Below are 16,242 nucleotides of genomic sequence, written 5' to 3'. Positions count from 1 at the left end.
TCTTGTAACTCTGCACAATTGCATCGTGGATTTAAATCAGAGTTTACTTAATACTTTGTAGTTGCAAATATGTTTTATTTTATTGTTGTAAAACAACAACACAAATAACACTTTTTGATTTGTGATTTAATTTATGAAATCATGCACTGATTGTTTTACCTTTGATCTTCCGCAATTTAAAAGGAAGTAATCAACAATAAGAAATATGTACCAGAAAAAATACATAACAAAAGTGACAAGAACAAAACTCAACACAAATAAAAACACAAAATACAGATTCGCATAGGTAGATAACCGATTGTTTAAGTGATGAAAAGCAATTGGTTTTCAATGCAATGATCATTTCATCCTTTGAGACACATTTTAGTAGGGTTCCCGGTATGTGTCTTAAGTATTTCCCCATTATTTTTGAAAATTGTAATATTGCACAACTGTGAACAAGTTGCTTGATTGATGTTATAATTCTCTAAAGCTAGTCATAAGTGGTTGGAATCAGCACTCAAAATATCTACTAGTTTTTAGTTTAAACCTATTTATTTTAGCTCGATTTCATCAACAGCCTAAGACTTATTGAAACTCTCTCGAGTCCGTTTTTTGGGACTAGAACAAGTACTTAATGTGTTTGGGGATGATTAAAGAGAACCCTCCTGTGGGGATCAAACCCGTGACCGCCCGGTCGCTAGGTTGACATCATATCCGTTCCGTCACAGCGACCTTAAAGTACCTATTGATTAATCAGATGCAAAAGTAAATGGTCAATCAATTAATCATAACAAAGTAAACATTTCATTTATTATTGTGTACATTCATTCAGCCATATATAACAAATATAACACCCCAACCTTGTGACATTGACCATGAACAAGAACACTTTTAAACATAAAATATTACGTGTTTAACATTGAAAGCTTTGTGCAATAAATATATATTGCAATATTGTTCATACATACAGCACACTTTTAATCAATCTTTTTACAAAAATAGACACATTTCACATTCCCAATATCAAGTTTTGAAGATATAGCTTCCTTGATAATACAAATCAACAACATGGCTTACGATGTGGAAGCTGGTAGAGTCTTGAGAGATATTATAAAGTTCCTTGAATAAAATATTCAATAAAATATCAAAATTTTGCTTAATTTGGTGATTGATTTTTTAAGAAACATTTTTGTATAGTTGGATATGTTTCCAAATCTAATTTTAAAATACAAAATAGACTTTACAATCATAAAATAGCCATTTTTTATAATGTTACTGTCATGAACATCATGATTTTTGTCAATTGAAAATAAATCATTTAAGATCATGGTTGTTTAATTGGCATTGTAAATTGATTGTGGTTTATTTCATTAAGTTTTACTTTATCAATATACAAATAATTTAGAAGGGAACTTGCGTACCCATCTGTAAGTTTTGGCAATTAGCATACTCTTAACAAAATGTTTGTCATTGTCTTCCGAACTGTATTTGCTTAGAAAAACAAATTGCAGATGTGTTTAATCAGTGATACAAATAGCTACACACTAATTATCTCCCATTAAGTTTAACAAAGTATGTGTACTACAAATGGAATCCGTAGAAAATAATTGTACAATAATATCAATGTTTTGGGATAACTATATTGTTGGTGTAAACAGAGATGGAGCTTGTAAACAGCTCCAATGAAGTCCCATGAAATAATACACAATAACAATAGTAAACGATATAATAGCATGGTATCTATGTAGTGACATTTATCGTTACAATATGATTGCAGCTGATGCAAGGTAATTTTGCATTGATGGAAACAATTGACCAATTATCGAAATTGCAAAATGAGAACATGCAACAACAGCTGTCTGAATAACAAAACATTACCTTCAAGTATTCATTTGTTGTAATTATGTTCTCCCTATGGCATTTGATCTTTAATAGAAAAAGAATCCTGGGCATTTACATAATTTAAAACATATTGTATTACTTGATCGTTACCATTTTGATTTCTGCTTAAAAGTGGTAACATTTGGTAACTTGTTTAGAGAACGAACCGCAATTATTCACAAGTTGTAAAACACATTAATTAGTAGACAATTGTCATTAATTATCCGTGTGCTACTTATTGAAAGGCGTGAAAGTAAATTTCCATTGACGTTTACCAAAGATTACTAACAAGTCAAAACCGAAATTGAAACATAACACATAAGATTTGATTTTAATTGAAATTGATGCCCCCCAAACCACCACTACAACACAAAAGATGTTAATTGTCTTTCTATTCAATGCAGCTTCTGTGTGTACATACCAGAGATTTATCATTAGATCATTGTATAAACACATGTACCTTATTTCTCATATAATATATGATATATTTGCATAATTAAATTAACCTTCAGCTCTACTTAAAGTATGCTTTACTCTTGCAACTTGCCGTTTGAAAAAAAAATTGGTCCCAACTATACACATTCTGGTCACAAAGTGGGAATGGGTTCATTTAAGATTATGATTTTTAATATTTGTATTAAGGTTTTGCAGCAATATGTTTACTGCAAGTCTCAACAAAAATCTATAAATACAAGAACACTAGCCTAGTTAAATTGGTATTTCATTATAAGATACAATCAAATGAAACTAGAGCTTTGTCACAGACGTGACGAATACCCCCACATGCCGCATTGACACATAATATTTTGCATGTCGTCTTCACAAAAAACAGCGGACACCATGATCAATTTTTAAAACGCACAAAGTGACCCCTTGACCTAGTTTTTGACCCAGAAAGACGCATGTTCTAACTTGGCCTTAAGATCATCTCCATAAAACTTCTGACCAAGCTTGGTGAAGATCGGATGTAAACTACTTGAATTAGAGAGGACACCATGCTGAATGTTAAAAAACGCACTAAGTGACCAGGAGACCTAGTTTTAGGCCCGGAATAGCCCATGTTCAAACTTGTCCTAGAGATCATTTAGATAAAACTTGTGACCAAGTTTGGTGAGGATTGGATGAAAACTACTTGAATTAGAGTGCGGACAACATGGTGAGGTTTAAAACGCACTAAGATACCCCGTGACCTAGTTTTTGACCCGGCATGACCCATATTCAAACTTGACCTAGACATCATCTAGATACAACTTCTGACCAAGTTTGGTGAAGATTGGATGAAAACTACTTGAATTAGAGAGCGGACAACATTGTGATGTTTCAAACGCACTAAGTGACCCCGTGACCTTGTTTTTGACCCGGCATGACCCATTTTCAAACTTGCCCTAGACATTATCAAGATACAACTTCTGACCAATTTTGGTGAAGATTGGATAACAACTACTTGAATTACAGAGCGGAGGACATGGTGAGGTTTAAAACACACTAAGTGACCCCCTGACCTAATTTTTGACCCGGCATGGCCCATGTTCGAACTTGACCTAGACATCATCTAGTTACAACTTCTGACCAAGTGTGGTGAAGATCGGATTTAAACTACTTGAAATAGAGAGCGGACACCATGCTCAATGTGTAAAACGTACTAAGTGACCCTGTGACCTAGTTTTTGATCTGGCATGGCCCATGTTCGAACTTGGCCTTCAGATCATCTAGATAATACTTCTGACCAAGTTTGGTGAAGATCGGATGAAAACTACTAGAATAAGAGAGAGGACACCATGCTGAATGTTTAAAAATGCACTAAGTGACCCCGTGACCTAGTTTTTTACCTGGCAAGGCCCATGTTCGAACTTGGCCTTAAGATCATCTAGATACAACTGAAAACTACTTGAATTAGAGAGCGGACAACATGCTGAATGTTTCAAACGCACTAAGTGACCCCGTGACCTAGTTTTTGACCCGGCAAGGCCCATGTTCGAACTTAGCCTAGACGTCATGTAGATACAACTTCTGACCAAGTTTGGTGAAGATCGGATGAAAACTACTTGAATTAGAGAGCAGACACTTAATACGGACCGACAGACAGACAGACCGACCGACCCACCGACCGACCGACAAGTTCACTCCTATATACCCCCTAAACTACGTTTGCGGGGGTATAATTTAATGCACATCCTGAACCTTGTTTTCGATTCATCAATAAATTCTTTCTAGAATTGAGAATGTGAAACTTGTCTGATCATTTAAAATCAATAAAATCGATTATTTGTATAAACAAATAAATTAGTATTAAACTGAATCCACAAGAAAATATATATTTATAATAAATTAGATTGTATAGTATAGAACTACACAACTCTACATATGTTTCATGGCTGACGAAAATTATATCTTCTTTAAGACATGAACAATTGTTGACATACACTTACAAGTGTCACATCATGGCACTGTTAATCATGATTATTTGATTAAATGATGAAACCACCCAAATAACGAGTTTGCATTTAGTGTTCCAAGGCGTTGATCTAAGTTTCAATCATGGTATGTTTATAGCTGGTGTTCTGTTATAAAAGTCGATAAGAACAGGAATTTCTCTCTTGATATAGTTTTTGGGGTGTGTTTGCTTTACCAATTTTGTAATCAATTAAGATCTTAAGTGGGAAGTTTCGTAGCCATCATTTCAGACTTATAGGTTAAACACTTAAATAAAGTTTGAGTTATGTCAGATGATTTTAATTTTCGTAATGCCAGGCCAGCAAGTCAACAAATATCAAGCTCAGCTCTCAAAACCTAATTTTGAATCACCACCCCAACCACCCCACAACCACAACAAACAAATAAATAAATCCAAATACCAGGAAAACAAGAATTGAAGTGTTTTTAAAGAGAGCTTTTTCTCAATAAATCAATTGAAAAACAATCTGACATACTTACAGTGATCAGAAAAGAATGATGATTTTGAAGCTAGGTTGCTTGATGCTGTACAAAGAAGCAATCTTTTTATTCTACGTTTACCTTAACCATACCACAATACTTAAATTCAGAGTAGAATTTGGTGTTTATATTCATCTAATTTTGATTGGTTCATTGTTGGATAATTGTTCTGTGAAAAGACTAAAAAAATGACTAGAAGTTCTGCTAAAAGTTGAAGCCAGATGTCAACATCCCGGCCATGATTTCTTCATAATTCTTATTATTTTTGTAGGAATAATTTGCTGAAGTGGCTTTTTCTAGTGATAATGCCTTGTACAAAATAGTTTTAATGTATTTGATATCAAAATTAATTTTTCATTTAAAACTTTAACAACTTCTTAAATGAAAATTTGCACATGTTATTGCCACATTTAAATTTCCTAGATGCCTTTGGACAAAATGTTTAGCAATAATGCTTGTTTAACAAGCTGCAAAATGCCCCTTCAAAAAGAAAAGTTCAATTGCATAAATCCATTTTTTATAGAAAAATTAGGTTTAAGAAGTTCTGAATCTTGTATTGGTATGGCCCAGGGAATATGATGTTTAATATTTTGGTTCAACATTTTGGCAAGTTCTCATTCATAAGGAATGCTAGAAGGTGGTGCATTTTATTTTTTTAGAATGACTTATTAAACAAGAGATTGCCAGGCAATATGGTCCACTACCGGTGAAACTCTAACATTGTCGTTGTTTTTGTGTTTTTTTATTTGTTGCAATCACAACCAGAATTCTTGATGTAGAAACAAAATGAAATGACATGCATAATCTCCATATTGCCATCTATCCATGTTTCATGTAAAAATATGAAGAACTTTTAAAGTTATCGCAGGATCCAGAAAAGTGTGACAGACAGACTGACTGACAGACAGAGCGCAAACCATAAGTCCCCTCCGGTTTCACCGGTAGGGGACAAAAAGAGAATAGACTAGTTCTGCTTCTTGGTATTTGGGATCTTTTGGTGGTGTTTATGTCCCGGTAGAGGCCCTGACAACAGGTTGCTAAGGCACCATGTGAGGCCCAGGAAGCAGACGGTACATATCACCACGATGTACTCCATGTGGTTCTCATACGGCGTGCCGCAGATTGTGTACCAGTGGCTGCCAGGGGCGGGTAACCCCTTCACGCAGTGGAAGTCAAAAACATCCTCATGGTAGTTCTCTAGGCAGAGGTACTTGCTTTTCGATAAAACCTGTGGATGAATGTTTTTTTTAAATATTATGGAATGTGTAGAAAACTGTTAGTTTGATAACATATGAAAGGCTGGATAGAGATTTGAACACACTTAAACAGCTGTCATTGTTGTTGTTTGCACCAAATTAATCTATACTGATTTCCTTCACACTTATTCTTACTAATAAAAACTAGAGCTTTGTCACAGACGTGACGAATACCCCCACATGCCGCATTGACACATAATATTTTGCATGTCGTCTTCACAAAAACCAGCGGAAACCATGCTCAATTTTTAAAACGCACTAAGTGACCCCTTGACCTAGTTTTTGACCCAGAAAGGCCCATGTTCTAACTTGACCTTAAGATCATCTCCATAAAACTTCTGACCAAGTTTGGTGAAGATCGGATGTAAACTACTTGAATTAGAGAGCGGACACCATGCTGAATGTTAAACAAAAAATGTGTTTGTCGGAAACACTATGTCCCCTTCTGCGCCGCTTTGAAATTATTTTTTTTTTACCTTTGACCTTGACCTTGAACTTCCAACACTCAAAATGTGCAGCTTCATGTGAACGCCGCTTTGAAATTTTTTTATTTTGTTTTGACCTTTGACCTTGAAGGATGACCTTGACCTTTAAGGATGACCTTGACCTTGAACTTCCACCACTCAAAATGTGCAGCTTGATGAGAAGGCGGCTTAAAAAAATAATTATTTTTTTCCTTTGACCTTGAAGGATGACCTTGACCTTGAACTTCCACCACTCAAAATGTGCAGTTTCATGAGAACGCCGCTTTGATTTTTTTTTTTTTTTTTTACCTTTGAACTTGAAGGATGACCTTGACCTTGAAAGATATCCTTGACCTTGAACTTAATCCACTCAAAATGTGCAGCTTCATGAGAACGCCCCTTTAATTTTTTTAAATTTTTTTTTTACCTTTGACCTTGAAGGATGACCTTGACCTTGAAGGATGACCTTGACCTTTCACCACTCAAAATGTGCTGCTCCATGAGATACACATGCATGCCAAATATAAAGTTGGTATCTTCAATATTGCCAAAGTAATCATAAAATGAGCCATTTTGGCCACATATACTTGACCTCTTACCTTGAAGGATGACCTTGAGCTTTCACCACTCAAAATGTGCGGCTCCATGAGATACACATGCATGCCAAATATCAAGTTGGTATCTTCAATATTGCCAAAGTATTCATAAAATGAGCGATTTTGGCCACATATATTTGACCTCTGACCTTGAAGGATGACCTTGACCTTTCACCACTCAAAATGTGCGGCTCCATGAGATACACATGCATGCCAAATATCAAGTTGATATCTTCAATATTGCAAAAGTATTCATAAAATGAGCGATTTTGGCCACATATATTTGATCTCTGATCTTGAAGGATGACCTTGACCTTTACCTTCCACCACACAAAATGTGCAGCTCCATGAGATACACATGCATGCCAAATATCAAGTTGCTATCTTGAATATTGAAAAAGTTATTGCAAATGTTAAAGTTGGAGCAAACAGACCAACAGACAGACAGGGCAAAAACAATATGTCCCCCACTATAGTGGGTTGGGGACATAAAAACGCACAGTGACCCCGTGTCCTAGTTTTAGGCCCGCATGGCCCATGTTCAAACTTGTCCTAGAGATCATTCAGATAAAACTGTGACAAAGTTTGGTGAGGATTGGATGAAAACTACTTGAATTAGAGAGGGCACAACATGGTGAGGTTTAAAATGCACTAAGATACCCCGTGACCTAGTTTTTGACCCGGCATGACCCATATTCAAACTTGACCTAGACATCATCTAGATACAACTTCTGACCAAGTTTGGTGAAGATTGGATGAAAACTACTTGAATTAGAGAGCGGACAACATTGTGATGTTTAAAACGCCTTAATTGACCCCGTGACCTTGTTTTTGACCCGGCATGACCCATATTCAAACTTGCTCTAGACATTATCAAGATAAAACTTCTGACCAATTTTTGTGAAGATTGGATAAACTACTTGAATTAAAGAGCGGACAACATGGTGAGGTTTAAAACACGCTAAGTGACCCCGTGACCTATTTTTTGACCCGGCATGGCCCATGTTCAAACTTGACCTACACATCATCTAGTTACAACTTCTGACCAAGTGTGGTGAAGATCAGATTTAAACTACTTGAAATAGAGAGCGGACACCATGCTCAATGTGTAAAACACACTAAGTGACCACGTGACCTAGTTTTCGACCCGGCAAGGCCCATGTTTGAACTTGGCCTTAAGATCATCTAGATACAACTTCTGACCAAGTTTGGTGAAGATCGGATGAAAACTACTTGAATTAGAGAGCGGACAACATGCTGAATGTTTAAAACGCACTAAGTGACCCCGTGACCTAGTTTTTGACCCGGCAAGGCCCATGTTCGAACTTGGCCTTAAGATCATCTAGATACAACTTCTGACCAAGTTTGGTGAAGATCGGATGAAAACTACTTGAATTAGAGAGCGGACAACATTGTGATGTTTAAAACGCCCTAAGTGACCCTGTGACCTTGTTTTTGACCCGGCATGACCCATATTCAAACTTGCTCTAGACATTATCAAGATACAACTTCTGACCAATTTTGGTGAAGATTGGATAAAAACTACTTGAATTAGAGAGCAGACAACATGGTGAGGTTTAAAACACACTAAGTGACCCCGTGACCTAGTTTTTGACCCGGCATGGCCCATGTTCGAACTTGACCTACACATCATCTAGTTACAACTTTTGACCCAGTGTGGTGAAGATCGGATTTAAACTACTTGAAATAGAGAGCAAACAACATGCTCAATGTGTAAAACGTACTAAGTGACCCCGTGACCTAGTTTTTGACCCGGCAAGGCCCATGTTCGAACTTGGCCTAGACATCATCTAGATACAACTTCTGACCAAGTTTTGTGAAGATTGGATGAAAACTACTTGAATTAGAGAGCGGACAACATATTGAATGTTCAAAACACACTAAGTGACCCCGTGACCTAGTTTTGACCCGGTAAGGCCCATGTTTGAACTTGGCCTTAAGATCATCTAGATACAACTTCTGACCAAGTTTGGTGAAGATCGGATGAAAACTACTTGAAATAGAGAGCGGACAACATGCTGAATGTTTAAAACGCACTAAGTGACCCCGTGACCTAGTTTTTGACCTGACAAGGCCCATGTTCAAACTTGGCCTAGACATCATGTAGATACAACTTCTGACCAAGTTTGGTGAAGATCGGATGAAAACTACTTGAAATAGAGAGCGGACACTTAATACGGACCGACCGACAGACCGACAGACAAGCTCACTCCTATATACCCCCCTAAACTTTGTTTGTGGGGGTATAATTACTTCAAATTACTTAAGAGTGTAATATATGTCAAACTTAACACAAACTTTGCCATTCCTTATAATTTTCAACAATAAATTAAGAGCTACATTTTAAGGTTAGAAATTCTTTCATACTTAGTTGACTCAACATGTAACACATTCCCAATCTTGGAAATCCATGTATGGCACTATTTTATTGTTTGTTTGTAAAAGTGAGCCCCTTTCTAAAGAAAACCGGGCTTAATGCATGTGAGTTAAGCGTCTTCCCAGATTAGCCTGTGCAGTCCGACACTTTCAGCTTTAATGGAATTTTTTGTTAAAGGAAGTCACTTCTAACAGCAAATCCAGTTAAGACAGAAAGTGTAATCACTGATTAGCCTGTCGGACTGAACAAGATAATCTGGGACAATAGATTATGACCAGATTGCTACAGCACAAGATAATCTGGGACAACACTTTACACACATAGATTATGACCAGATTGCTACAGCACATGATAATCTGGGACAATACTTTACACACATAGATTATGACCAGATTGCTACAGCACATGATAATCTGGGACAATACTTTACACACATAGATTATGACCAGATTGCTACAGCACAAGATAATCTGGGACAACACTTTACACACATAGATTATGACCAGATTGCTACAGCACAAGATAATCTGGGACAACACTTTACACACATAGATTATGACCAGATTGCTACAGCACATGATAATCTGGGACAATACTTTACACACATAGATTATGACCAGATTGCTACAGCACAAGATAATCTGGGACAACACTTTACACACATAGATTATGACCAGATTGCTACAGCACAAGATAATCTGGGACAACACTTTACACACATAGATTATGACCAGATTGCTACAGCACAGGCTAATCTGAGACAACACTTTACACACATAGATTATGACCAGATTGCTACAGCACATGATAATCTGGGACAATACTTTACACACATAGATTATGACCAGATTGCTACAGCACAAGATAATCTGGGACAACACTTTACACACATAGATTATGACCAGATTGCTACAGCACAAGATAATCTGGGACAACACTTTACACACATAGATTATGACCAGATTGCTACAGCACAAGATAATCTGGGACAACACTTTACACACATGCATTGAGCCCAGTTTTCCCAGAACAAGGCTCAAATCTGAGGTCCTTACCGCTCCAAACGGTGTCTGGACTGGTTGTGTGACATTGCAAGGCCCGACTGGTTCATGTACACCTGTGGCCTCAATGTTCTCTGGCTTGGAGGTGAACACAAGGTACAGGAAGTATGTATAGTGGATAATCACCTCCGTCATTATCTCATCCAGGAACCATTCTATGAAGATAATGTATGTGTTTCTTTACAGTGTTTGACAGCTTGCCATTATTTCACGTCAAATCATAGCACTCAGGTACCCAACTCACACTTTTTCTGAGCAAACATACATCCAATTCACCAGCATTTAATTGACAGAGAAAAGGAAAGAAAGGCTGTAGAAATAATTTGAAAATATATTTCACAATTATGTGGCCCGATTGGGATGTGACGCCATTTACAAAGCCATTTACATTCCAGTACTTTACCAACTGAGCTACCAGGTTAGATTGAAAACATATAAATAATCAGCGACATAAAAACTTCAATATCATAATCCTAAAAGCCGAGTGCTTAAGTTATAACTTATTTTGAACTTTAAACAGAGTCCATTCTCTGCCAATACATGTCACTAAATACAATAGTAAACTGATGTAAGTAATTGATATAAGTATCTCTTTTCAACAATCTATAATCAATTCTAGCTAACTAAGGTCATTAACATGGCTAACTCTCTCTATCTTACGCAGCTTGAAGATATTCATTCTGCACAGGTCCCTTTCGCAAAATGCATCATTAAACTAACGAATCTAATGCAATAATGATATTTCTGTTTTTCAATCTTCAATCAAGATCTTACCCGGTAGCTCAAAACTTTAACACCAGTTAAACTTATAGCTGTTAATTTTTAGATCAAGATATATATGTGACTTAATTGTTAACCCTTAACTAGAAGTGTAGATTGTAAACCAATAAGTATTCTAGAATAATTTGCATTAGTTTGATTGAAGCATTGCTTTCAAAATTAAGCTTATTATGGTCAGCGTTTAACAGAATGTACCCTTAAGTGGCTATTAAAAGTTTTCAGCAACCAGGCTCTGGCCTACTGAGGGCCCCAACTCTTACTTCGTTTGAAGATCTCCTTCCTCTGTCCGTGCCGGTCCCCCTGCCAGACTATGAGACCATACACGATTAGCAGGACCATGACGCAGACCTCCGTGTGGATGTGGTACGTGTCATGGAGGGGGTGGTAGAGGAACACAAACTGGAGCACGCCCAGGGGGAACCCGAACATGGCCGCCAGCAGCATACACAGCGTCTCATGACAGAGACTGCAGAAGGAACATACAGGATCCCACATGAGCTGTCATTTCATGTCATAGGGCGCTGGACACAATTTACGCTAACAGCCACTAGCCACACAAAACTGAACAGTTCTTTGAAAATAATATGACCCCAAATCTTTGAAGTGAGTGCTATAATACATGTATTAAACATATTTGGGCCGTGCTCTCTGAAAAGGGGATTTAATGAATGTTAGTAAAGTGTTGTCCTAAATTAGCCTGTGCAATCCGAACAGACTAATCAGTGAGGACACTTTCTGCTTTTATGATATTTTACAGTCTCTTTTTAGCAAAAATCCATTTAAAGTGGAACGTGTCGTCCCTGATTAGCCTGTGTGAACTCAACTAAATTTGTAAGTCATGCAGGTAGACTAATACACCAAAATAAAGTAAGTACGTGAAAGAGCATCGGAAATTTTTTCATTTAAGTGTCATTTCAAAGAAAATTTCGAGTCCAAGGCACCTTGCTTCGTCAAAAATCGATGGACTGGAACGATACCAATTATAAGGTCAGTATCTGCACCCAGTTAGGAAAAAAGTCTGGAAAACTATTGTTCTAGAGAAATGTCCAAGGCCTGTTACTTGGAAAAATATCAATGGACCGGAACAAACTTCTGAAATCATGCATGTAAACTCACACATAAAAAATCATGTACATATCTGAAAGGGTTTACAAAAAAAATGGATACAGCATGCATAACAGATAGAAAGACTGACGGATTACTGGTCCTGTTTAGCTAGGACTGCTTATTGAAGGCATCAGAACATGGTTTCTACATATCAATTCCTATTCCATTTATTGCCCACCCAGACATTGGCTCCATTTTTTTTTTACTTTTGATATAGGTTCCTATACTAATTTCAATGTGCTTTTGTTTCCTGGCCAGGAACCATTGTCCACATTGCCGTGATTCTACTTATTGAACTGGTCACAAGGATATCAAGAATTTTTTTACAGAAGGTACCCTGCATGTTGATAGGTCTCTTTATTGGGAGCCAGAAGTTTGTGGCTGGCTTGAAACACGGCCGTGAAGCCACATGCAAAAGTTGCATGGAAGAAATAACTGGTCCAGGGAACCCAGTAGTGACGATCGTAGATGTTTGGGTCAGTGTCGTGCCACGTCCAGAAGAGATTCTTGATCCCCAGAATATCGTATGGGAGATCGAGCATAACAACGGTCAGACCGACTGGAAATTGAAAGACAAAATGATTAAGATATTTTGACAGTTTCTGTTTCTATATCAGATCACTTCTTAACTTAAGGTGAGGTCATATAAAACATGTCTTTATTAGTGGCTAAAACGCTCTAGTGGATTGCTGTAAATGGTAGCTCATATATACCAGCTGGTTGGGGGAGAAGGGAAGACGCTTTTAAGTTCTCAACCTTATTTCTGAGTGAGCAGTTACCACACTTTGAGGGTTTATTTCTCACCTGCAGGGGGTGAGAAGAGTCCTTTTGTGGTGATTGACACACTTAAAAGAGTCCACTCTTAAGGGGTTGAGCCAACCAATTAAACCCTGAGTTGGCAATTACAACATTTTTGGAATATATTCTTACTTGCAGGGAGTTGAAGCATCCATTTCTTAAAGAGTCTTTTTGTAATGGTGTGTGTGAAACCACAACTAAATCCCTGTGAGGGTAACGACTTCACTTGGAAAAGCTATTCCTACCTGCAGGGTTTGAGTACAGCACTTCAACCAACTAACACCTTTTGAGAGTCCATTCTTACTTGTTATTCCTAAACCACCAAACTTGGAACGGCTATTCCTACCTGCAAGAGTTGAGTACAACACTTCATCCCTGAGTAGGAAACTACATCATTTAGAGAATTATTTCTTACCTGCAGGGGGTTGAGCCCACCACTTCATTCCTGAGTGGGCAACTACCACACTGGCCGTGTAAAGGAATACTGGATCTGGAATATAAGAATAAAATTGGCTCAAAATTTCTTTTTACTTAAGGATGTATAACTAACCAGCATACTAACAAGTATGATCCTAAGAATTCTTTAGAAATATTATGTGGAACCAATCGTCATTTTACAAGCATATGCAAACTACAGCTTTGACAAGTTGACAGCAAAATCAATAGGCATATTTCCTTTCCTCTTAAGTTATAAAAGAAACTCCAAGCATAATGTGTTAAAGTTAAGTTAAAACAAAACACTTAAAGGGTAACATGGAAACTGATTATATGCCTTTTAAAATTAAAAAAATCATAATAAAAGAGAAATTTCATACATCAACACTTACAGAGACAAACAACGTAGAGAGGAAGTCGCTTGCCAAGGAACATAAATATTCCCTGAGCATGCCAGAAGCTGTCAATATCCGGCATCCAGTAGCTGACCATCTCCACAAAGAGTCCATGCAGTATGACCCCCAGCCAGAGGTACTTGAACCTGCCTCCAACACGCTGGGCTGCAAAATATGGGTTTACCTCCATTTATAATCCCATCAAGTTAAAAATCACATAGGTTCATATGCCAGTCATGTGGCATTTTGTTAATACAAATAGTACTCATATTCTTTTTTTATAAATGACAAATGATTTGAAGCACCAGACATAGTCTAATAGTTTTCAGAACAGACACAACAAAACTTCTAATCAAACTTTTTTTCATAAAACTTGATTTTTGTCACAAACCTGACTAATACCCCCCTTCTTAGAAATTATGATTATGCATACAAAATGACGGAACAGCAAACAGACCGACTTACAAACAGAGTGATTCAATTATATACCCCTATTGTGGGGGTAAACAAATATAACCATATCTGTCTGTGTTTTTTAATTAACATTTATTTTTAACCTAACCTTAGCCATATGTTTATTATACTAAGCATATATTTTGAAACATATGAAATTTACGGTTTAAAAACTGCTCAAACAATTTTAGACAGATAAAGGAATTTATGACAAATAGTACCCCTAACAAAAGAAGATTTCTTTGTCATTATACATGTAAGTCACAGATTTAGTAATTCAAACAGATTATCTTTTTCTTATAAGAACTTACCATGTAGGAATGTCAATATTGAGCAAATGAAAAAGCAGAGTTCACACATTAGAAACTCTGGATGATTCTTCTTGATTTCAGCAGGACTTCTGAAGGCCACAAACCAGTCCCAAAACTGAAATTAAAACACTAAATAAATAGGACACTTCATTAAAGCCTGTTTTAAGAAATGGAAAGACATTTTTAATGTTGTTTGCATTTTATAATACTCTGTATATTTGCATAAACAGGGTTTTTTTTCCACTTTTTGGGAAGATAGCCCATGGCTTTGGAATTGGGAATTTTATCGGCATTTTCATGCAATTGGGAAAATAAATTCATTAGCCTTTATTCCACATGAAAAGTCCACTGATTAGGGAAATACTAAATTTGATATAACTCATTATAATCATTCAAATTAAAAGAACAAAATCTTATAATACTTTGTTAGATGTAATTGAATTGAAATTGAGATAAAATACGCATAAGACTTCTTTCTAAAAAAAAAAAAAAAAAAAAAATTTTTTTTTTTTTTTTTTTTTTTGGAAATTGGGAATTTTTTTTCCACATTTTGGGAAAAAAGTATACTTTTTGGGATTGGGAACATAGCCGAATTTCGGCTATAAAATCGGGCCAAAAAAAACCCTGATAAATAAATTGATTTGTATCCTGGACAAATGGTTAATGTTATTGCTGTACTTTATGGAACCAGTATGTAAACATTTCAAGTGAATAAATGATCAATAATAACTCCCTACCTTTTGGACGGATTGAGCATTTCTGTCTACACCTCCAAAGTAGAAGATAATACAGAGGTATACGTGTAACAAATAATGCGTGAGTCTATGTTAATTACTGCTGTCTTAATTCTAATTATTCTATTTCCATAGCACCCAAAATCATGTGTTGTGTCAAATCCCATGTAAGGGCTATCTATTCTTGTCTAAGATCAGATATGCCAGTCCCTCCACCACTTACATTAGTGAAATCACATACAGACTTGTGCAATAAATAGACTTTAGATACCCTTCAAGTCCAACTTTGGATACAATATGATACAAATAAAGCAGGTCAACTGAGCTCTATGCCCAAACAATGTATCATGTTTCTGATATTTTGGAGACCACAGTTTCCTTTGCAATATTGCAGCCTCTAGATTATCCGAAATACCGATATCCGAAATATATAACCGTTAAATAAGCATAAGGAATTGGCGTTCGGAGCAAAATTGACATTAAAAAAATAACCAGTATCAAATAATGCGTTAAAATAACATTAACAAAATATTACGTTTTGGTTGTCAGCATTTCCAGCCATTATTGATGACAAAAATAATAAACCAAAATAAACTTTGTACACGGCTCGGGGTTAAAGCCTTGACCTTTGAACTTCGAACCAAATTTGAAATATTC

The 16,242-nt window shown here is 36.5% G+C and overlaps 1 protein-coding gene across 2 annotated transcripts in view; it reads right to left on the bottom strand.

Annotated features, from left to right (window-relative positions):
• Positions 1-16,238, bottom strand: part of LOC127867619 (uncharacterized) — an 82,389-nt gene extending 66,151 nt beyond the window's left edge. The window contains exons 1-8 of one of the 2 annotated variants that reach the window (XR_008043584.1): positions 16,121-16,238; positions 14,852-14,966; positions 14,085-14,252; positions 13,673-13,747; positions 12,796-13,018; positions 11,613-11,818; positions 10,567-10,727; positions 843-6,025 (exon numbers count right to left, since the gene is read on the bottom strand). Coding sequence is in view for 1 of the 2 variants with exons in the window: in XM_052408919.1 (XP_052264879.1) it covers positions 5,762-6,025; positions 10,567-10,727; positions 11,613-11,818; positions 12,796-13,018; positions 13,673-13,747; positions 14,085-14,252; positions 14,852-14,966; positions 16,121-16,147 (1,239 nt within the window). In the remaining variant the exon portion in view is untranslated. Of the gene's footprint in view, positions 1-108; positions 6,026-10,566; positions 10,728-11,612; positions 11,819-12,795; positions 13,019-13,672; positions 13,748-14,084; positions 14,253-14,851; positions 14,967-16,120 lie in introns of those variants that run through there. The other variant, XM_052408919.1, reaches the window with a different exon arrangement.
• Positions 16,239-16,242: the final 4 nt, after the last annotated feature.

This window comes from Dreissena polymorpha, chromosome 2, assembly GCF_020536995.1.
Source record: "Dreissena polymorpha isolate Duluth1 chromosome 2, UMN_Dpol_1.0, whole genome shotgun sequence".
In the NCBI taxonomy this organism is placed as follows: Eukaryota; Metazoa; Mollusca; class Bivalvia; order Myida; family Dreissenidae; genus Dreissena; species Dreissena polymorpha.
This window is presented reverse-complemented; position numbering and strand designations above follow the sequence as displayed.